Source organism: Vicia villosa, linkage group LG6 (genome assembly GCF_029867415.1).
Source record: "Vicia villosa cultivar HV-30 ecotype Madison, WI linkage group LG6, Vvil1.0, whole genome shotgun sequence".
In the NCBI taxonomy this organism is placed as follows: Eukaryota; Viridiplantae; Streptophyta; class Magnoliopsida; order Fabales; family Fabaceae; genus Vicia; species Vicia villosa.
In genome coordinates this window covers 154132463-154149447 of record NC_081185.1, presented here as the reverse complement: position 1 = coordinate 154149447, position 16985 = coordinate 154132463, and the positions used below count along the sequence as shown (strand labels likewise).

At 33.1% G+C, this 16985-nt stretch overlaps 1 protein-coding gene across 1 annotated transcript; it reads left to right on the top strand.

The window, feature by feature from the left end:
* Positions 1-8341: 8341 nt before the first annotated feature.
* Positions 8342-11066, top strand: LOC131612843 (importin subunit alpha-like). Its single transcript, XM_058884594.1, has 5 exons — positions 8342-8549; positions 9094-9648; positions 9732-9898; positions 10094-10432; positions 10524-11066. Exons 1-5 carry the CDS (start codon positions 8391-8393, stop codon positions 10786-10788), a joined length of 1485 nt encoding a protein of 494 aa, XP_058740577.1. The 5' UTR covers positions 8342-8390; the 3' UTR covers positions 10789-11066.
* The last annotated feature ends 5919 nt before the right edge of the window (positions 11067-16985 follow it).

Sequence of the window (16985 nt, the reverse complement as noted above, 5' to 3'; positions counted from 1 at the left end):
AGCCCCCCCTATAAGAGCGCTTTTTCCAGAAAAGCGCTTTGGTAGTCCCCCTATAAGAGCGCTTTTTCCAGAAAAAGCGCTCTGGTAGCCCCCCTATAAGAGCGCTTTTCCAAAAGCGCTTTCGTAGGTTGCGTTTTTTTTTTTTTTATAATTTCTAAACCTGCAATTTTGGCAGCATTATTTCATGAACCTAATTTACTGTTATCCCATAAACCTATAATTTACAATCATAATTCCATTATTTCAGTAATCTCATTATTTCAACAAAGAAGTGAATTCGATTATATACAAAAAAAGACATTATAAATTATACCATTACATTATATACCATTGTAATTAATCCAAAATATATATATACACCGGTTCACATATTTCTAACATGACCAAAACAACTAAATCAATTCACATTACATTATAACAATAAAAAAGTCATCCCTAAACAACTAAACCAATCCCACCTATTCTACAAGTTCCAACATCATTCTCATCATTCCAAGCCAAGTTCAATAAAACCTTTTGATTCCATCTTGCATATCCTCACTTCAAGCTTAGCCATATCTCAATAAAACCTTAAGATACGTATATAAAAATTAAAATTAAATACTTAATTGAAAACATAATCTTAATGCTTTTCTATATTATTGAAAAATAATATTTATTATAGAAATGGAAATGAAATATTGAGAATTGAAAAGTAATTAATATGATTAATAACGTTACTAAGAATTAAAAAGTTATTATTAATAAAAGACATGATTAATATGAATGAAATTTAAATATTATGAATTGAAAGAAAGGAGTAAGTAACTGTACGTATTATAAGAATTGAAAAACAATAAAAGTAATAGTAATTAGTATTAGTAAATTTCAGTTATTGAGAATTGAAAAGAAATCATGGGAATTAAAAGCAATAGTTATTAGGAAAGAATATTAAATAATCACATTGAAAAAAGTTATAACTAGAAATAAAGAGTCATTACAAAAACTTTACTAAAATTTGAAAAGTCACGTATCGGGAAGTATCTGAGGCGTATCGCCGCCGTATCGGAATATTTTTATTTATTTTTTTAAATAAATAAATTCGAATACTCCTTCGATACGTATCGGCGGCGTATCAGAGCGTATCGTATCGGACACGATTCGGCAGGGATTTTGACGTATCCGTGCTTCATTGGTCATTATTCATAATCTCAATTTAGATTGAAGTAAGCTAAAAAATTATTATTCTAACCAATTCTGTCTTCACTCTTGTGATTTCTCTTCTTGCAAGGTTGACATATGTTGCTTGACCTTGAAACCGTGCAATTGGCTGCAAATTGAAAAAGAAAACAAGGTTAAGGTGTTTGGAAAAAGATAGTCAAACACATAAAATAAACTGAATATAGAACTAAATGGTTGAAATCAAACCTGTCTTATCATTATAGTTGATGAAATGAAAATACAGCCACAAGAGAGCTACAAAGTTCACTGAAATACCATTTAAGTCAAAAGGAAATTCTCATTTTATTCAAAACAAAAAGTAATTGACTTGTCTTCCTACTAGTAAACTAGAATTTACTCACTGCCACTGATTCTGAACTATGAAAAGGTGCATGATATTGGCTATCCCGATCTCTCTCTTGCGTGTTTGTGTGTGCATCCCATTCATGTTTGAGATTTTTATAAGATACAGAATCAAACAGATAATTGATGAGATTATAGTGTAGGAACAGTAAACAATTAAATGACATTCCCACCTATAGAGATTCCTCTTTGAGCTGAATTATTGATGGTAGTAGCAACTGTCTTTAAGATAGATAACTACTGAAGCAAAATCCATAGAAAACCTGAAAGAACACAAAAAAAATATAATAGCACATATTTTTGTATAAAATATTTGAAAATACTGTTCTGGGGGACTAAAGAGTTGCTTGGGGGGATTTCTTAGTCAGAACGAAATTGTCCTCTTCATTATTGAGAGAATTGCCAAGAATGATAACATTCGAAATTCAAATGGAACGTGGACAGCACCAGATGGAAGATTCATTGATTCCAAGTGGCACATGTAATTGTAGATTCTATGGTTTGAAGCCATGAAATTCCTTTTGCTTCCACAATTGCTACTACTATTGATGATGCAGAACAGAGAAAAAGAAGAATACAGGTTCTTCTTCAATAATGGACTCCCACAAAGAATTGGATCCAGTACACCTTGTAACATTTTTCCATAATTTTGTATATGTATAGTTGTATATAAATAAATTATAAAATGACTTGTTGATAAGAAATCAAAAGAATGAGGAAAAAAATGAATCAGTAGTTTATTCGCGTAACTTACAGCATCACACCAGCATAGAACTTTCATCATCACCAAATCGCAACACACTCTCAGATTCTGAACAGCAACACTTTCATCATCATCAAAACGTGTTCATCATTGTTCATCTTCAACGAACCCAGCAACACAACAACATTCAGCAACACAACTTTCATCATCAAATCGAACAAAGATTCAACGACAAGGTTCAACAACACCACCACCAAACCCGTCGCGAGCTCGCCATAAGAGAAAGAGAGATCGGAGAAGAAGAAGGTCTCACCGGAGGGAGCTGGCGGACCTTTCGCCAGAAACGGAAGAAGATGGTAGCCGTTGATTTGAACCGGAGGGATGAAGGTTGCGCCGTCGCCGTTTGAAGAAGGAGAAAGAGATTTGTTTCAACATCTGATTGGCCTCACACGAACCCTAATCCTCTTTTGTTTAATGTTCCTTTTATTTATTTATTTTTATTTATGTTAATATGATTAATAATAAATTATGTTTGTAATGGGGCCTTTACCAGAGCTTTTTAAAAGCGCTTTGAAATGGGGGACTTTACCAGCGCTTTTTCAAAAGCGTTTTGAAATGGGGGCCTTTACCAGCGCTTTTTCAAAAGCGCTTTCGTAAGGGGACCCTTTACCAGCGCTTTTTTTAAGCGTTTTCTAATGTTCCCCTACAACAGCGCTTTTTCCCCTTATTTTTTAGATTTGTTTTTAGCGAAACTTATAGCAGCGCTTTTGCCTAAGAGCGCTTTCGTAGCTGTGCTGGCAAAACTCAAATTTGGCGTAGTGTCAATTCCAATTTGTCCGAAAGGAAAAGCATTAGAAACATCAAGAGAATAAATCAACAATTAAAAACATGATTGTTATTGCAATTGCAAACTCAGAGTCATTACAAAGTTAAATCAGAGCCACCCCCTAGCATTGGGGGGATTAGCTACTCATAGTATTCAAAGAAAACATAATAATGAATAAAGACATTACAAGAAATTGGAGGAGATTGAATCTTCAATTGCTTCCGTTCATGAAGATCTTCTTCTCTCCCAAACCCTTGCTTTCTCCAATCTTCTCTTGTATTCTTTTCTCTAAATTGTCAAAAAGTCCCTCTCACAATTTTAGAAATTAACTTAAATAGTCTAGGTCAATTATAGCCAAGTCAAATGCCAAAAATGCCCTTCCGGATGAGTGTACTTGAAAATTCCAAAAAAATAGAAATTTTGTCCGCGCAACCTGCACGGGCCGTGCAGGTATGCACGGGCCGTGCAACTCCCAGACTTTGCCAAAAAAATCTTCAAGCTTCAGACCTTCTTGCACGGGCCATGCCAAGCTGCACGGGCGCCCGTGCAAACTCTCTGGTTTTTGTATGGGAGATGACATTTGATTCTGCACGGGCCGTGCAGGTCTGCACAGGCCGTGCAGCCTTCAGAACTCCACTTTTCTTCCTTATTTCCTGATTTATTCATATGATCCTGAAAACATTAAAACATACAACCAAAGCATAAAATGACGAATAATGAAATAAAACACTAAATAACATAACTTAAAAATACTTAAAAACAATGGTAAATATATGTGTGAAAACCACTGATCAACTTGTAAACTTGAATAAATATAAATGGTGATGAATGATGCTCAGAACATTTGAATGAAACTTGATTTCTCCTTTGTAAAATCGATCATTATCGCTAATAAAGAACCAATGTTGACTTAAGAATGACCTTCACTTAAAACTTAGAATCTTGCTCATGAATAAAGTTGAATAACACTTGAATGATGATGAATGATATGACTTTATGAACCCTTTTAGATAAATCTTTGTTGAAAATTATTTGAGACCCTTGGTTCCATGTATGAACAACTTGCAAACTTGAACCTTGAATCATGTTTAGATGATACCTCGATCAAAACTTGTCCATACACACCTTAAATCAACCTTTGTGTGAACCTCAATCTTTCTTGATAAATTGAATCTCCATAGACCTCATAAGACATGCTTAATCAGTGAAACCTTAATCTCAAGATCGAATATCAAACTACAATGCCTTGTACTTGAAGCCACCAATGATTGAAGAATCATGCACAACCCATCATGTCTTGAACAAATGATGAACACCACATAGGAGAATATGACTTGATTCACAATCCACAAAGAAAGTCTTACATCAAAAAGAAACTTTGAGAAAATCACTTGATTATATATCATGAAAACCAAACCTGTAATGGTGAAAGAGAGAGACTCTAGATATCCATGGAGCCAAACCATAATTCAAGGGATCCTCAATTAAAATCTTAATCATTGACCTTAGGTAGGGAAATAAACCCCAATCCTTGTCCTTGATGAATTTGTATTAAGAATAACCCTTGTAGCTCGAGGAGAAAGAAATCTCTAATAACCATGAGTTAAAATCCTAATTCACACTTCAATGCTCAAACCAATAACCAGATGAATTAGTTTTATTGATGAAGAACCCTCAAACCAATGGGTAACCCTAGCTTGCACAAATGCCGATTCTTGGAACCCATGCATGATGTGCATATGAACTAATAAAAATGAATGCAATGCCTAAGTCAAATAAAAGCAAAACCCAGGGAGGGAAATTTGGGAGTGCAACAACACCATATTACTTGAAGCTTATACTGAGGACTTTACTTAACCCTTTGTGATTCCGAAAGTCTTTGGAAGTGCATGCTCTGTTTTGTTTTTGTTTTTCTTGTTTTTACTCTATTTTAAATTTTGACTTTAGAATTTTGCTCGGAGTGCAAAAGTTTAAGTGCGGGGGTCAATACACCACATTTTTCCATGTGTTAAGGGATTTATATGACTTGTTGCTTTTAGCATGTTTCCTAAGTTTAAAAGCTTTGAGGATGAGAAGATTGAAGCAGTAGAATGAAGTAAAATGTTGTGAGAACCTTGCTTGGTTAAGTAGCTTGAATGTCTAAGGAAGAGCACAAGTTGAATTTTTTGTGGTTGAGTGAGTTTTGAGACAAATGAAGGGAGGATGAGAGAAGGTTCTAACACGGGTTTATGTATCAAAAGCGTTTGAAGATGCATCTTCTGACCATCCACTAAATTTTGAATTAATGGTGTTTATTGAGATGCATATTCAAACTCACCTTTTACACATAGATGCATCTCCAAATTAAATTTTGAAAAAATAGTGCGCCCCATGAATTTGCTTTGAGGAAATTCTTAAAAAATGTGCTCCCGAAGATGCATCCCCGGGCGGTAAGAGTATTTGTGACTTTCCACTGTGGGAGCACGTATAAGGGTGGGAATATCACTCCACTTAATATAGTAAAAGTATTCCTTTAGGTAATATAGAAGGACAAAATCTCCAAAAGGGAATTTCTTTTCCCACCCTTAGGGTGTGACTCACACCTCTAAAATTCTGAAATTACCCTCATGAATTAGGAGATGCATATCCGATTGCACAATTAATCCCTACATCCTTTGTAAATCAAACAACCACATCATATTTGACAAAAAATTAGTCTGGAGATGCATCTGTAAAATTTTTAAGGGGTTAATTCGGAGATGCATCTCCAAAAACACTCATGAACCCATTTAATACACATTTTGGTTGAAATTGGCGCCCTTGCCGATGGCTCTCTATCTATTTTAACAATTATTAGAGTCATATGAATTGTATCCTCGCATTTTGGCCCTTGCGTTTATGCATTTATGGTCTTTACACGACCTAGCGTAAATAACTCGGTTTTCTAAAAAATCGACTCTAATGTGAAATTTTACCGTGCCTACAAGTTGTTTGACATAGAATTCTTCATTGATGTATCCATTCAATAAGGAACTATTGACATACATTTGGAATAACTTCACATGTCTACAAGTTGAGAAAGACTTTTTATGGCTTATAGCAAGCACTAAGAGCTTGGTACAATAGACTTAGCAACTTTCATTGTGAAAAAGGATTTGAAAAGGTAAAGTTTATACTACATTATTCATTAAGAAAATCAAGGATCATACTTGAATGATTCAAATCTACGTTGACGATATCATATTTGGATCAATAAACAAAGATTTATGTGAAGATTTTTCAATGATGATGCAAGGAGAATTTGAGATGTTCATGATGGGTAAGATGTATTATTTTCTTGGACTTCAAATCAAGCAATTAAAGAATGAAATCTTCATAAACCAATCTAAGTATTACAAGGAATTGTTGAAGAAGTTTAATATGGACAATTGCAATGAAATAACTACTAAAATGGGTTCTGAAACGTATGTTGATCAAGACGAATATGTTGTTTCTATTGAGATCACAAAATATCGATGTATGATTGACTATTTACTTTATTTGACGGCAAAAAATCATGAAATTATGCTTAGTGTTAGTCCTTGTGCTCGTTTTACGGTGACATTTCATCATAAAAACTTTAAAAACCCCCAAATTCCTTTTTTTTTTTTATATTTTATTTGATTTATTTCCTGTTTTCATATTTTCGAAAAAAATCTATAAAAAATTGTAGACTCTTAATTTGATATTTAGTTGTATTTTTCGTATTTTTATACTTTTATTTCAATAGTTTTTTTTTTTAATTTCCACTTGTTTTTCTCAATAAAGACATTGTTGAAATTTACATATGTGTGCATTGCTGAACTAAATTAAAAAAAAAAACACAACAAAATGCTTTACAGACGTGCATATCCGTAAAAAACATATTTCGTAAAAAATGGTTTATTTGGACATGAACATCTGAAATTAAGTATAATAGGATGACTCGTTTGTATTTACTTTATTGAAAAATAGGTGCGTCCGCAGATTAATCTCTGAATTCTAAAAATATTTTTTTAGTTTTTTCAGAGGTCTTTAAGATCCTATAGGTGCTGGAAAAGAAATTCCTAGAATCTGTTTGTTTGATGAGAATAAGTGAAGAAAGAAGTTGGGACGAAAGATTAAGGAAAGAAGTGTCAAATCAACGCTGCTTGGTTTGCAAAGAAAGTGAAGAGAGTCTAAAATTTTGTGGACCCCACATACAAATCTTTTCTCTCCTATGGTGCAAAGAAAGGAAGAAAAGTGCTAAATTTCTTGTATTTCTCTATTATATCCTTATCAACAAAATATTTTGGTAACACAATTTCATTTTATTTCAAAATAATTGAGAATTTTTTAACCCACCCCATTGGTATGACACACACCATCGAAATGACAAAATTGTTCTCGTGCTTCCGTAGATGCATCTTTGGATTTTTCCAATTAATTTGGATTTTTCCAATTAATTTGGGATTTTCCCAATTAATTGGGAAAATGTCAAATTAAATTACAAATTAATTGAGAAAATTCCAAATTCTCAATTAATTGGAAAAAATTATTGAGAAAATTCCAAATTCTCAATTAATTGAGAAAAATCTTCCGTAGTTACATCTACGGAAAGTTTTGATGGGGTTTAATTGGGATTATCTCAAAAACCTAGTTACATCTACAGAAAGGTATGCATCTACCGAACTTGGAATCTTTCCAATTAATTGGGAAAATTCCAAGTTTCATTTTTCCAATTAATTGGGAAAATTTCAAGTTTCACTATGTTTTATACGTTTCCGTAGATATATCTACGGAAGAAATTAAATTTTTTCAAAATATGGGATGCTTTTGGATGTACATCTACGGAATCAGAGGGCAAAATTGAAATTTTGCATGGTGTATAAGAGACCTATGGGGTTAGATAAAAATCTTTCAAATAATTACCACATTAATATTAGTCTTGTAAGGATTTAATAATACTATCATTTATGATACTTATGTATTAATAAATAATATAAAAAAATTCAACTAGAATAATTAGATTCTATCCAAATTTATGAATTAATTATTTAGTTAAAATAAAATAAAATAAAGCTACATTTAAATTATATCCAAGTCAGTGATTAAAGTAAGTAGAAAATTTAATTCATATGTGATTTTTACTTAATTCTTAATTAAATTAAAATAAAAGGCAAAATTTTCTATTAAATCAATTTAAATATAATAAAATCGTATAAAGATATTTTGGTTTTTTAAATTTTTTCTTTCTTCTCACAACCAAACAGACCCCTAAGGTTTTAAAATGGGTGAAGCCCAATTGGCGCGGTTTATAAAATGATAAGGGCTGCACTTCCCATTCATCACTCTTCTGTTTCTCCCCCTACAACTAAAATCATGGCGAGAACTGTGAGCTATCGCGATGATTTCATGCCTGGTATGCTTCATCCAGCTTTGTTTACGCAACCGCCTCGTACATTCCAATATATTCCCGGGGTAACGTAATCAGAATCTTGTCTTGTGTTAGGGTTTGATTTTGATAATGTTCTTCTTTGATCGGTTAAGTGCGTTACAGAATATGCATGTGAATTTGAATTCGTATCTTGTCTCATGTTAGGGTTTGATTCTTGTTAATTTGAATTTAGGGTTTAATTTTGATAATGTTCTTCTTTGATTGGTTAAATTCGTATCTTGTCTAGTGTTAGGTTTGATTCTTATTTGATGTACATTCCAATATATTGGTTAAGTACATTCCAGAATATGCATGTGAATTTGAATTGGTATCATGTCTAGTAAGTGTTAGGGTTTGATTCTTGTGAATATGAATTTAGGGTTTGATTTTGATAATGTTCACCTTTGATCGGTTAAATTCGTATCTTGTCTAGTGTTAGGTTTGATTCTTATTTGATGTACATTCCAATATATTGGCGGGGTAAAGTATATGAATTTGAATTTTTGATATTGTTCTTCCCTTATTTGATATATATGAATTTGGTTGTGCCTTTTGTTGATGATCTGTAACTTTATCTTCTTCATACAGGATGAATCCTACCAAAACCTGTTAGATCTTTTATCATTGTATCAAACCAAAACCATCACAATGACGGATGACATACTTGTCCAACTCCAATTCTGCTATTATATTGGCTGTGTATTCTCTGAGAGAGACAAATCTAATATAGACAAGTTTATCAAATATGGGGCTTTGTCTCATGTTATGAAATTTTTAGACAGTTCAACACCAACTCTCCGTTCCATGGCTGCCTGGGCAATGGCCCATTTAACATCAGGGCATATCAATCATATATATTTGGTAATTTCTGCGAATTTGGTTCCCAAATTGCTAAGTTTTTTAGATTCTGGGCCACGTTGTGAAGAAACCATTCTATGGATACTTGGAAATATTATTGCTGAGTCGAATGAGATAAGAGACTTCTTTGTTGAGCGTGGTTCAATCACTCATTTGATGAATGTAATAACAGACGTTTCCAACTTGAAACGGGCAAAAATTGCCACATGGGCCTTTTCCCATGTGTTGAGAGGAACGGTTGAAAATTTTGAAGAACAAGAGAATTTTGAAATTCTTTTTAATGAGGTATTTCTTTGATTTTTGAAATTTTGAAGTTTTCATTTTTATATCTTATTAACCACTAACCATATTTAACCATTCTTTGTCAGATATCCACTTCAATTAATTTGCTGTGGCCACCTTCAAAGTTAACTTCTGCAGAAGCTGTTCTGCACTCAATGGAAACTATGTTCTGGATTGTTAAGACTGCTTCAAATCAACTTATAGAACATTTTTTTATGGGTCATTTTGATGATATTGTAGAATTGGTGGCTAAGTAGGTTAATGTTTTGGATTTAGTTTAAACTATTATTCCATAATTGAACTGAGTTTTTTTTTTTTTTTCACAAGGATGATGTCTCTTGGGATATCAAAGCTGTAACTTTGAGAACTCACAGTTTGAGTTTAATAATGTTTTGGATTTAGTTTAAACTATTATTCTATAATTGAACTGAGTTTATTTTTTTCACAGGGATGATGTCTCTTGGGATATCAAAGCTGTAACTTTGAGAACATTAGGAAGAGTAGCTCTCATTATTACGGATTTTCGGAACCGTGGTAACCTGATCAGAACAGTGAAAACTATGCTTGAGGAAACTGACAGCTTGCCCTCATCCATCCTAAGGGAAGTTTGCTGGCTAGGCTCTATAATAACGGCAGGGTCTGTGTACCAATTAAATGATATCATAAATTTGGGGTTTTTTCCTCCCCTTTTTCCACACCTGAAAAAGGAGCGGCTTGAAACAGACATTGTGAGATACGGCTTGAGAGGGATATTAAATGCCACAAACGGTCCTCAAACCTTTATCCGGTTAGTTTTTTAACCTATGTTTGATGATGCTTAAATTATATTTTCCTATGTATTTTCCCAGCAATTGATACAATTCCACGTTTACTTTTAGTAAACTTTGCACTCAAGGTTTTGTTGACATCATCTGCTCAATACTGAATCGTGGAGAGTCCAGAGTTATTGTTTGCAATTGTTTGGATGGATTGGATAACATCCTTTCCGTGGAAGGAAGAGGAACTCAAAGTTGTAGCATCATAATTGACACTGGAACATTGCATAATCTATGCAGTTTGATGGAAAGCCATGATGATGAGATACGCACCAAGGCAGCAAACATCGTTAAATCTTACTTCCGGACAAGTACGATCCAGGCATGATTGTAAGATCTCCTAGAGTTGAGGTGATGGATCTTCAAATTGATAGATTAGGCATGATTGTACAAGTTTTTGAAAGAGTTTTCACTAGTATTTTTTTTGAACCAGAAAATGGTAGGTAGATGACTCTAGATATGCTAGCTCAGGCAATAGCCCTCGTATTTAGTGTGTTTGCTTTGATGGAAAAACATAAAATGTAATTTCTTATTATGTTTCATTATATTTTTTAGAAGCACTATAACAATCAGTTTCTCAGACAATAAATCTGTTTTTCACTATCAGTATTTTTACCATTTGTTTTTCGGTAAATATTATTTACACAATATTTAATTAATTATTAATTATGTGTAATGATTATAACCAAATGTCACGCTTACCATCAACTAAAAGCAAATAAACCATAATTTTGAATGTTGTTAACATGATTCTCAAGTGAAATTTGAATGTTATTAACATGATTCTGAAGTGTTCTAAAGAGTAGTGAATTGTGTTTAGTGCATGATTAATGAGTTTCATCCATTAATATCAATTAACCAACATCTTATTATAGTTATTAACCATCAACTGATATCAATGCTAGATTAGCATGTGACTTCCTTTTTTTTCTAACTGCCAATTCACTTAATGAGGCAATATGCATGAAACGTTAGTATGGATTGACTCCATAAAGTGATAAACAATATCCGATCTAATGTTAGAGATGAGAAATATGGAAATTATCATTCAGATGAAAAGTTATAAGTCATTAAAGATAGAAAATACAAGTCAAGAGTGTATTTACTTCTTTCATGATTTGTCTCAACTCCGCAGCCGTTATTCGGATTTTTGGACAAACAAATAGTTGAAGTGTTATTACACACGATAGAGAAATGTTGTCTTCTTTAATCTAATAGTCTTCCAACTAACTTTTCATCCATGAGCTATTTTTGGACAAACAAATAGTTGAAGTGTTATCATACAACATAGAGAAATGTTGCCTTCCTTAATCTGATAGTCTTCCAACAAACTATTCATCCATAGGCGGCAATGTATTCAACTTCTGCTTTTGATAGAACTATTGTAGATTGTCTCTTGCTAGACTATGAAATCAGATTTTCAACTAGAAATTGAAAGCTTCCACCGGTGCTTTTTCTTTCACGTCGATCTCCAACATAGTCACCATCACAATAACCTACTAATTTGTATTCTTTTGATTTTTTTTATAACAAACTAAGGTTAGTAGTACCTTTCAGATATCTAAATATTCTCTTAACAGCTGTTAAATGAGATTTTTTAGGATCTGATTGAAATCTAGCACATAAGCATACACTAAATAGAATGACAAGTCTAGAAGCAATCGGCTACATAAGAGAACCAATCATACATCTGTATAACTTCTCTTCGACCTTCTTATCAGTTTCATCCATCTCAAGAATACACATTGGATGCATAATAGTCTTAGCCGTTTTACATTCTGATAAGTCAAACTTCTTCAGAAGCTCCTTCGTGTACTTGCTTTGATGAATATGTATATTTCTTCTGAACTTTGATTGATCTGGATCCCCAGAAAGAACTTTATCTCACCCATCAGACTCATTTTGAATTCTGCCTGCATAGACTTAGAAATTTCCTTGCAAAGAGAGGCATCAACAAAATCAAAAATAATATCATCCCCGTAAATTTGAACAACTAGAATGTCATTTTGGAATGATTTGAAGAAAATAGTTGTAACAACCATTCCTCTTGTAAAATTATTTTTCAAAAGAAAATTGCTTAGTCTTTCATACCATATTCTTGGAGCCTTTTTCAAACCATACACTGATTTCTTCAATTTATAAACAAAATCAATATTTTTATGATTTTCAATACCAAGAGGTTGATGAACATAGACTTCCTATGTAATGTAACTATTCAAGAATGCACTCTAAAAATCTAGGTTAAAGTAGCGTATTTTATTTTTTTATGATCTATTACCTCAGTTTTTCTAAAAACCAAAAGGTAAAGTAGCATATTTTATTTTTTTAAATTTTATTATTTATGACCAATTTGATGAAAAAAATTAAAAAAAATGAATATTTATCGTCCATTTATAAAGTAACAATAGTCAAGACATTGCCAACTCATTAATCCACATGAAACATTAGTGATCCGCGTGAAACTCTCACTACCCGATCAAAACGTGAATGCCACAACTATCCATCTTGAATGCAAAGTGCTGAAATTTAAACTTAGCATATTGAAAACAATAATAATGAAAGCAACTGCAGGAAAATATTTCAATGTTAGTTTCTTAATTTAATCTTTTATCTAATAATTCCTTGTTAAAATTGTTTAATGTTAGTTGAAGTAATGTTTATATTGTTATAGAAATTTAGTATTTAACGATTCAAGTTGTATCAAATAAAATGTTTATATTATTGTTGTTACTTTTTTTTTTTTAAATTTAATGTTTAAGTATTCTATTGATTTTGTTTATTTGTTGTTGTTGTTTTAACATTTAAATAATCCATAAATTTTGGCTTTATAGCTCTCTCATTCCTAGGGGAAAGGGGCCCTATTAATCCAGAGTTGTGAACTGAGGTATGAACACTGGCCAAACATTGTTCCCACGAGGAATCGAACTCGGTATTCCTCAAGTGTCTTGTGTTTTTGTTGTTATTATAGGTTTTCTTGTTGATGATGATGAGGAAGACTTGGAATTTGTAAAAAAAATTAGTGCTTTGCAGATAAGAAAAAAACAGGTTAAAGTTAAAATTTTGTAAACACCACTTTACCCCTCGATTATAAGAAAAAAAACAGGTTAAAATTAAATTCAAAAAATGCAGTTGCCAGGGATCGAACCCATGACCAGTGCCAATTTTCCCCTTCGTTTTTAAATCCCTGAGGTGATAAGTGGAAACTTTTCATGTCTCCATTCATTACCTCACTTGTGTAACCAAGATTATATCCATTTCGTGTCTGAGGTTAAAAGCACTTTTTGTAGCAGTGGATACTGAGATTCTGAAAAAACAAATCAAAGAAGTTGAAGCTACATCCAAAGCTATTCTGAGGATAGAAGAGGGATCTTCAGCTTTTCAACCAGCTTTTGTAATGGTGATGAGAAGAAAGAAACTACTGCAGGAACTACTTCTGAACATGCTACAGAAACTGTTTTAAAATCTGCTGTTGTAAATGGTGATGAGAAGAAAGATACTACTGCAGGAACAACCTCTGAACATGCTACTGGAACTGTTTTAAAACCTGATGCTGTAACTAATGGCACATGTATGTCTTTGAGAACAACCTAGACTATTCCATTCCCCTTAGCCACATATCACCAACGCCCTCACCTAAACAATCATATGAACATACTCTATGAGAAAATGTTATGACTTCGTATGACTCAGATTCCCTAACCGTTGCACAAGTCCTGGATACCTTTAATGCATTATTTGTACTAGATGATCTGTCTATGCATTTAGGTGGTGATTTTATCTTAGAACATGAGCTACCTTGCCTTTGAACACCATGACTGATCTTGATCAGTTCATGAAACTTATACTAGAAAATCTCGATAATCCTTAATAACACACCACTTCTTCAACCAGTCCCAAATTAACCTCATCCTCTAGATCTAATTCTTCACAATCGAATCTTTTACCTATTCACTCCAAACTTCTCCAAGCTATTACTTCTGAGGTGAACTTCAGACTGGAGCAGAACAAGACATCCAAGCCCAAATTCACTCAATAATCACCCAAGACCAGTTTTTCCAAATTCATCATGAAATAAAATTTGAACAAATCAACCTAGACCTAGCTAATCATGTACCCGGACCTCTTTAGACCCTTCCGGACCAAATGCCACCTGAACCACAACCCAAACCTCATCATGACCCTCTTCAACAAAAACTGAATTTGGAACTAAAAAAAATACTAGTTCCTTTCTTTAAAGAAATAACCTCACCTAACCCTTCACCCCTTCCAAAATATGTCCCTTCAAACCTTCCCTTCTTTATTTAGAACCATTTGGAAGAATATAGACCCGTTCTCTGGGATAGAATGCAAGAATTGGTTCCTGAGAGACTCACATCATCTATCTTTATGGTTTATGCTGCTAAGTGGGATTCTCTCACAACCATATCAGGAAGCTTTAGAAACAGATCTCTTGATGCTTCTCTCAAAGACTCACTTGTGCTAAAAGTTCTCTCCAACGACTCTTTCATGGATATCTATATAAGGAGCTGAAGATTTGAAGAAATACAAAACACTACTCCTTGACAAGAAAAAAGAAGTTACTCTGTCAAAATAAAGAGCATAAGTTAACTTAGAACTTCTTGCCAATTATATATTCTTAGAAGTTCTTAGGTCTTAGATTTTTATGTGTTGTATTTTGTTTACACCTCTGATTGTATATCAATTATAATTATCAAACTATCACTATCATTTATCTTCTAGATAGATTATAGGAAGTCTGTTGCCTGTGTGCTTGAGCATTTGGAAGTTTCTTGCTTGTGTACTTGAGCATTGAAGTCTCTTGATTGTGGGATTGAGCATTAAAGTCTCTTGCATGTGTGCTTGAGCAATTATAAGTTTCTTTCTTTTGTTCTTGAGCATTGAAGTCCCCTACTTGTGTGTTTGGCCATTGAAAGTATCTTGCTTGTATGCTTAAGTAATTTGTAATCAGATTCGATTATAGTGGAAATCTCTTGGAAGTGCAAGGGGACTAGACTACTTCTGATTTATAGAAGGAACCAGGATAATTGCATGTGTGTTTTCTTGCGCTCTTCTTTATTTCTGATCAATATTATTCCGCTGCTATAATCATTAGACTCTGATCAGATTATGAACATTGTGGTCAGAATCTGACACGTGCTTTTAAAGAGAAAAATTAGGAAAAGTTAACATAATTCAACCCCTTCTTGTGTTTTTATCACTTTCATCACTTTCAGGCATCAAGAATTGTGTGCCATCTTCAGCTGTAACCTTTGGGGTGTCCATCATTTTAAGACTATTTTCCAAGTTTTACTATCCTCGGGCTTGAGAAAAGCAATCACACAAGCTTTCCAACAATTATAGTTTGTGCCATATAGAATGGGTGACCGATTTACAGATTCTCCTTCTTTAGCATTGTCCATTTTGAACAGAGTATATAATTCCCCTAGAGCTCATCCTACCAGAACATGGTGCATGCCCTGATGCCAAATGAAATTCCAATCTTCGGATGACAAGATGTCACACACATTATTGTAACAATGTGTATGACAAGTACAACACATATTCAGTAAAATAAAGACAATAAATAAAATAACACAAGAATTGGTAACCCAATTCAGTGCAAAGTCACATACGTTTGGATGGTGTTAACCCAGTGAAAGGAAATTTACTCTTAATATCCACAAATACAAATTAGTATGATTTGAACTCTCCTAGTTCAATGTCTCTTTTCCTAATATTACATATGAATTTCTATTCAAGATTTTCCTAAATATGAGACACTTCTCACTTTCACTCAAATATTCAAGATTATTTTCCAAGTTTTACTATCCTCGGGCTTGAGAAAAGCAATCACACAAGCTTTCCAACAATTATAGTTTGTGCCATATAGAATGGGTGACCGATTTACAGATTCTCCTTCTTTAGCATTGTCCATTTTGAACAGAGTATATAATTCCCCTAGAGCTCATCCTACCAGAACATGGTGCATGCCCTGATGCCAAATGAAATTCCAATCTTCGGATGACAAGATGTCACACACATTATTGTAACAATGTGTATGACAAGTACAACACATATTCAGTAAAATAAAGACAATAAATAAAATAACACAAGAATTGATAACCCAATTCAGTGCAAAGTCACATACGTTTGGATGGTGTTAACCCAGTGAAAGGAAATTTACTCTTAATATCCACAAATACAAATTAGTATGATTTGAACTCTCCTAGTTCAATGTCTCTTTTCCTAATATTACATATGAATTTCTATTCAAGATTTTCCTAAATATGAGACACTTCTCACTTTCACTCAAATATTCACCCTAGTATTTGAAGAGTTACAAGTGTTTATGAATGATAAAACAAAATTACAACTCTAAATACTTTATTCCTTTAACATAATAATTAGACACAAGAATAGAGTATTATTAAACAAAACAAGAGTACTCAAAATAATTAAACACGTCTAGTTTTATTGTGCAAAGTCTGAATCTTTACAATTGAAAATTCCTCCTTAAAAATGTTT

Excerpts from the sequence above, each read along its gene's own strand:
- LOC131612843 (XM_058884594.1), top strand. The coding sequence starts at position 8,391 with ATGATAAGGGCTGCACTTCCCATTCATCACTCTTCTGTTTCTCCCCCT. Across the intron at positions 8,550-9,093 it reads CATTCCAATATATTCCCGGG|GATGAATCCTACCAAAACCT; the intron begins GTAACGTAATCA and ends TTCTTCATACAG. Across the intron at positions 9,899-10,093 it reads ATTGTAGAATTGGTGGCTAA|GGATGATGTCTCTTGGGATA; the intron begins GTAGGTTAATGT and ends TTTTTTTCACAG.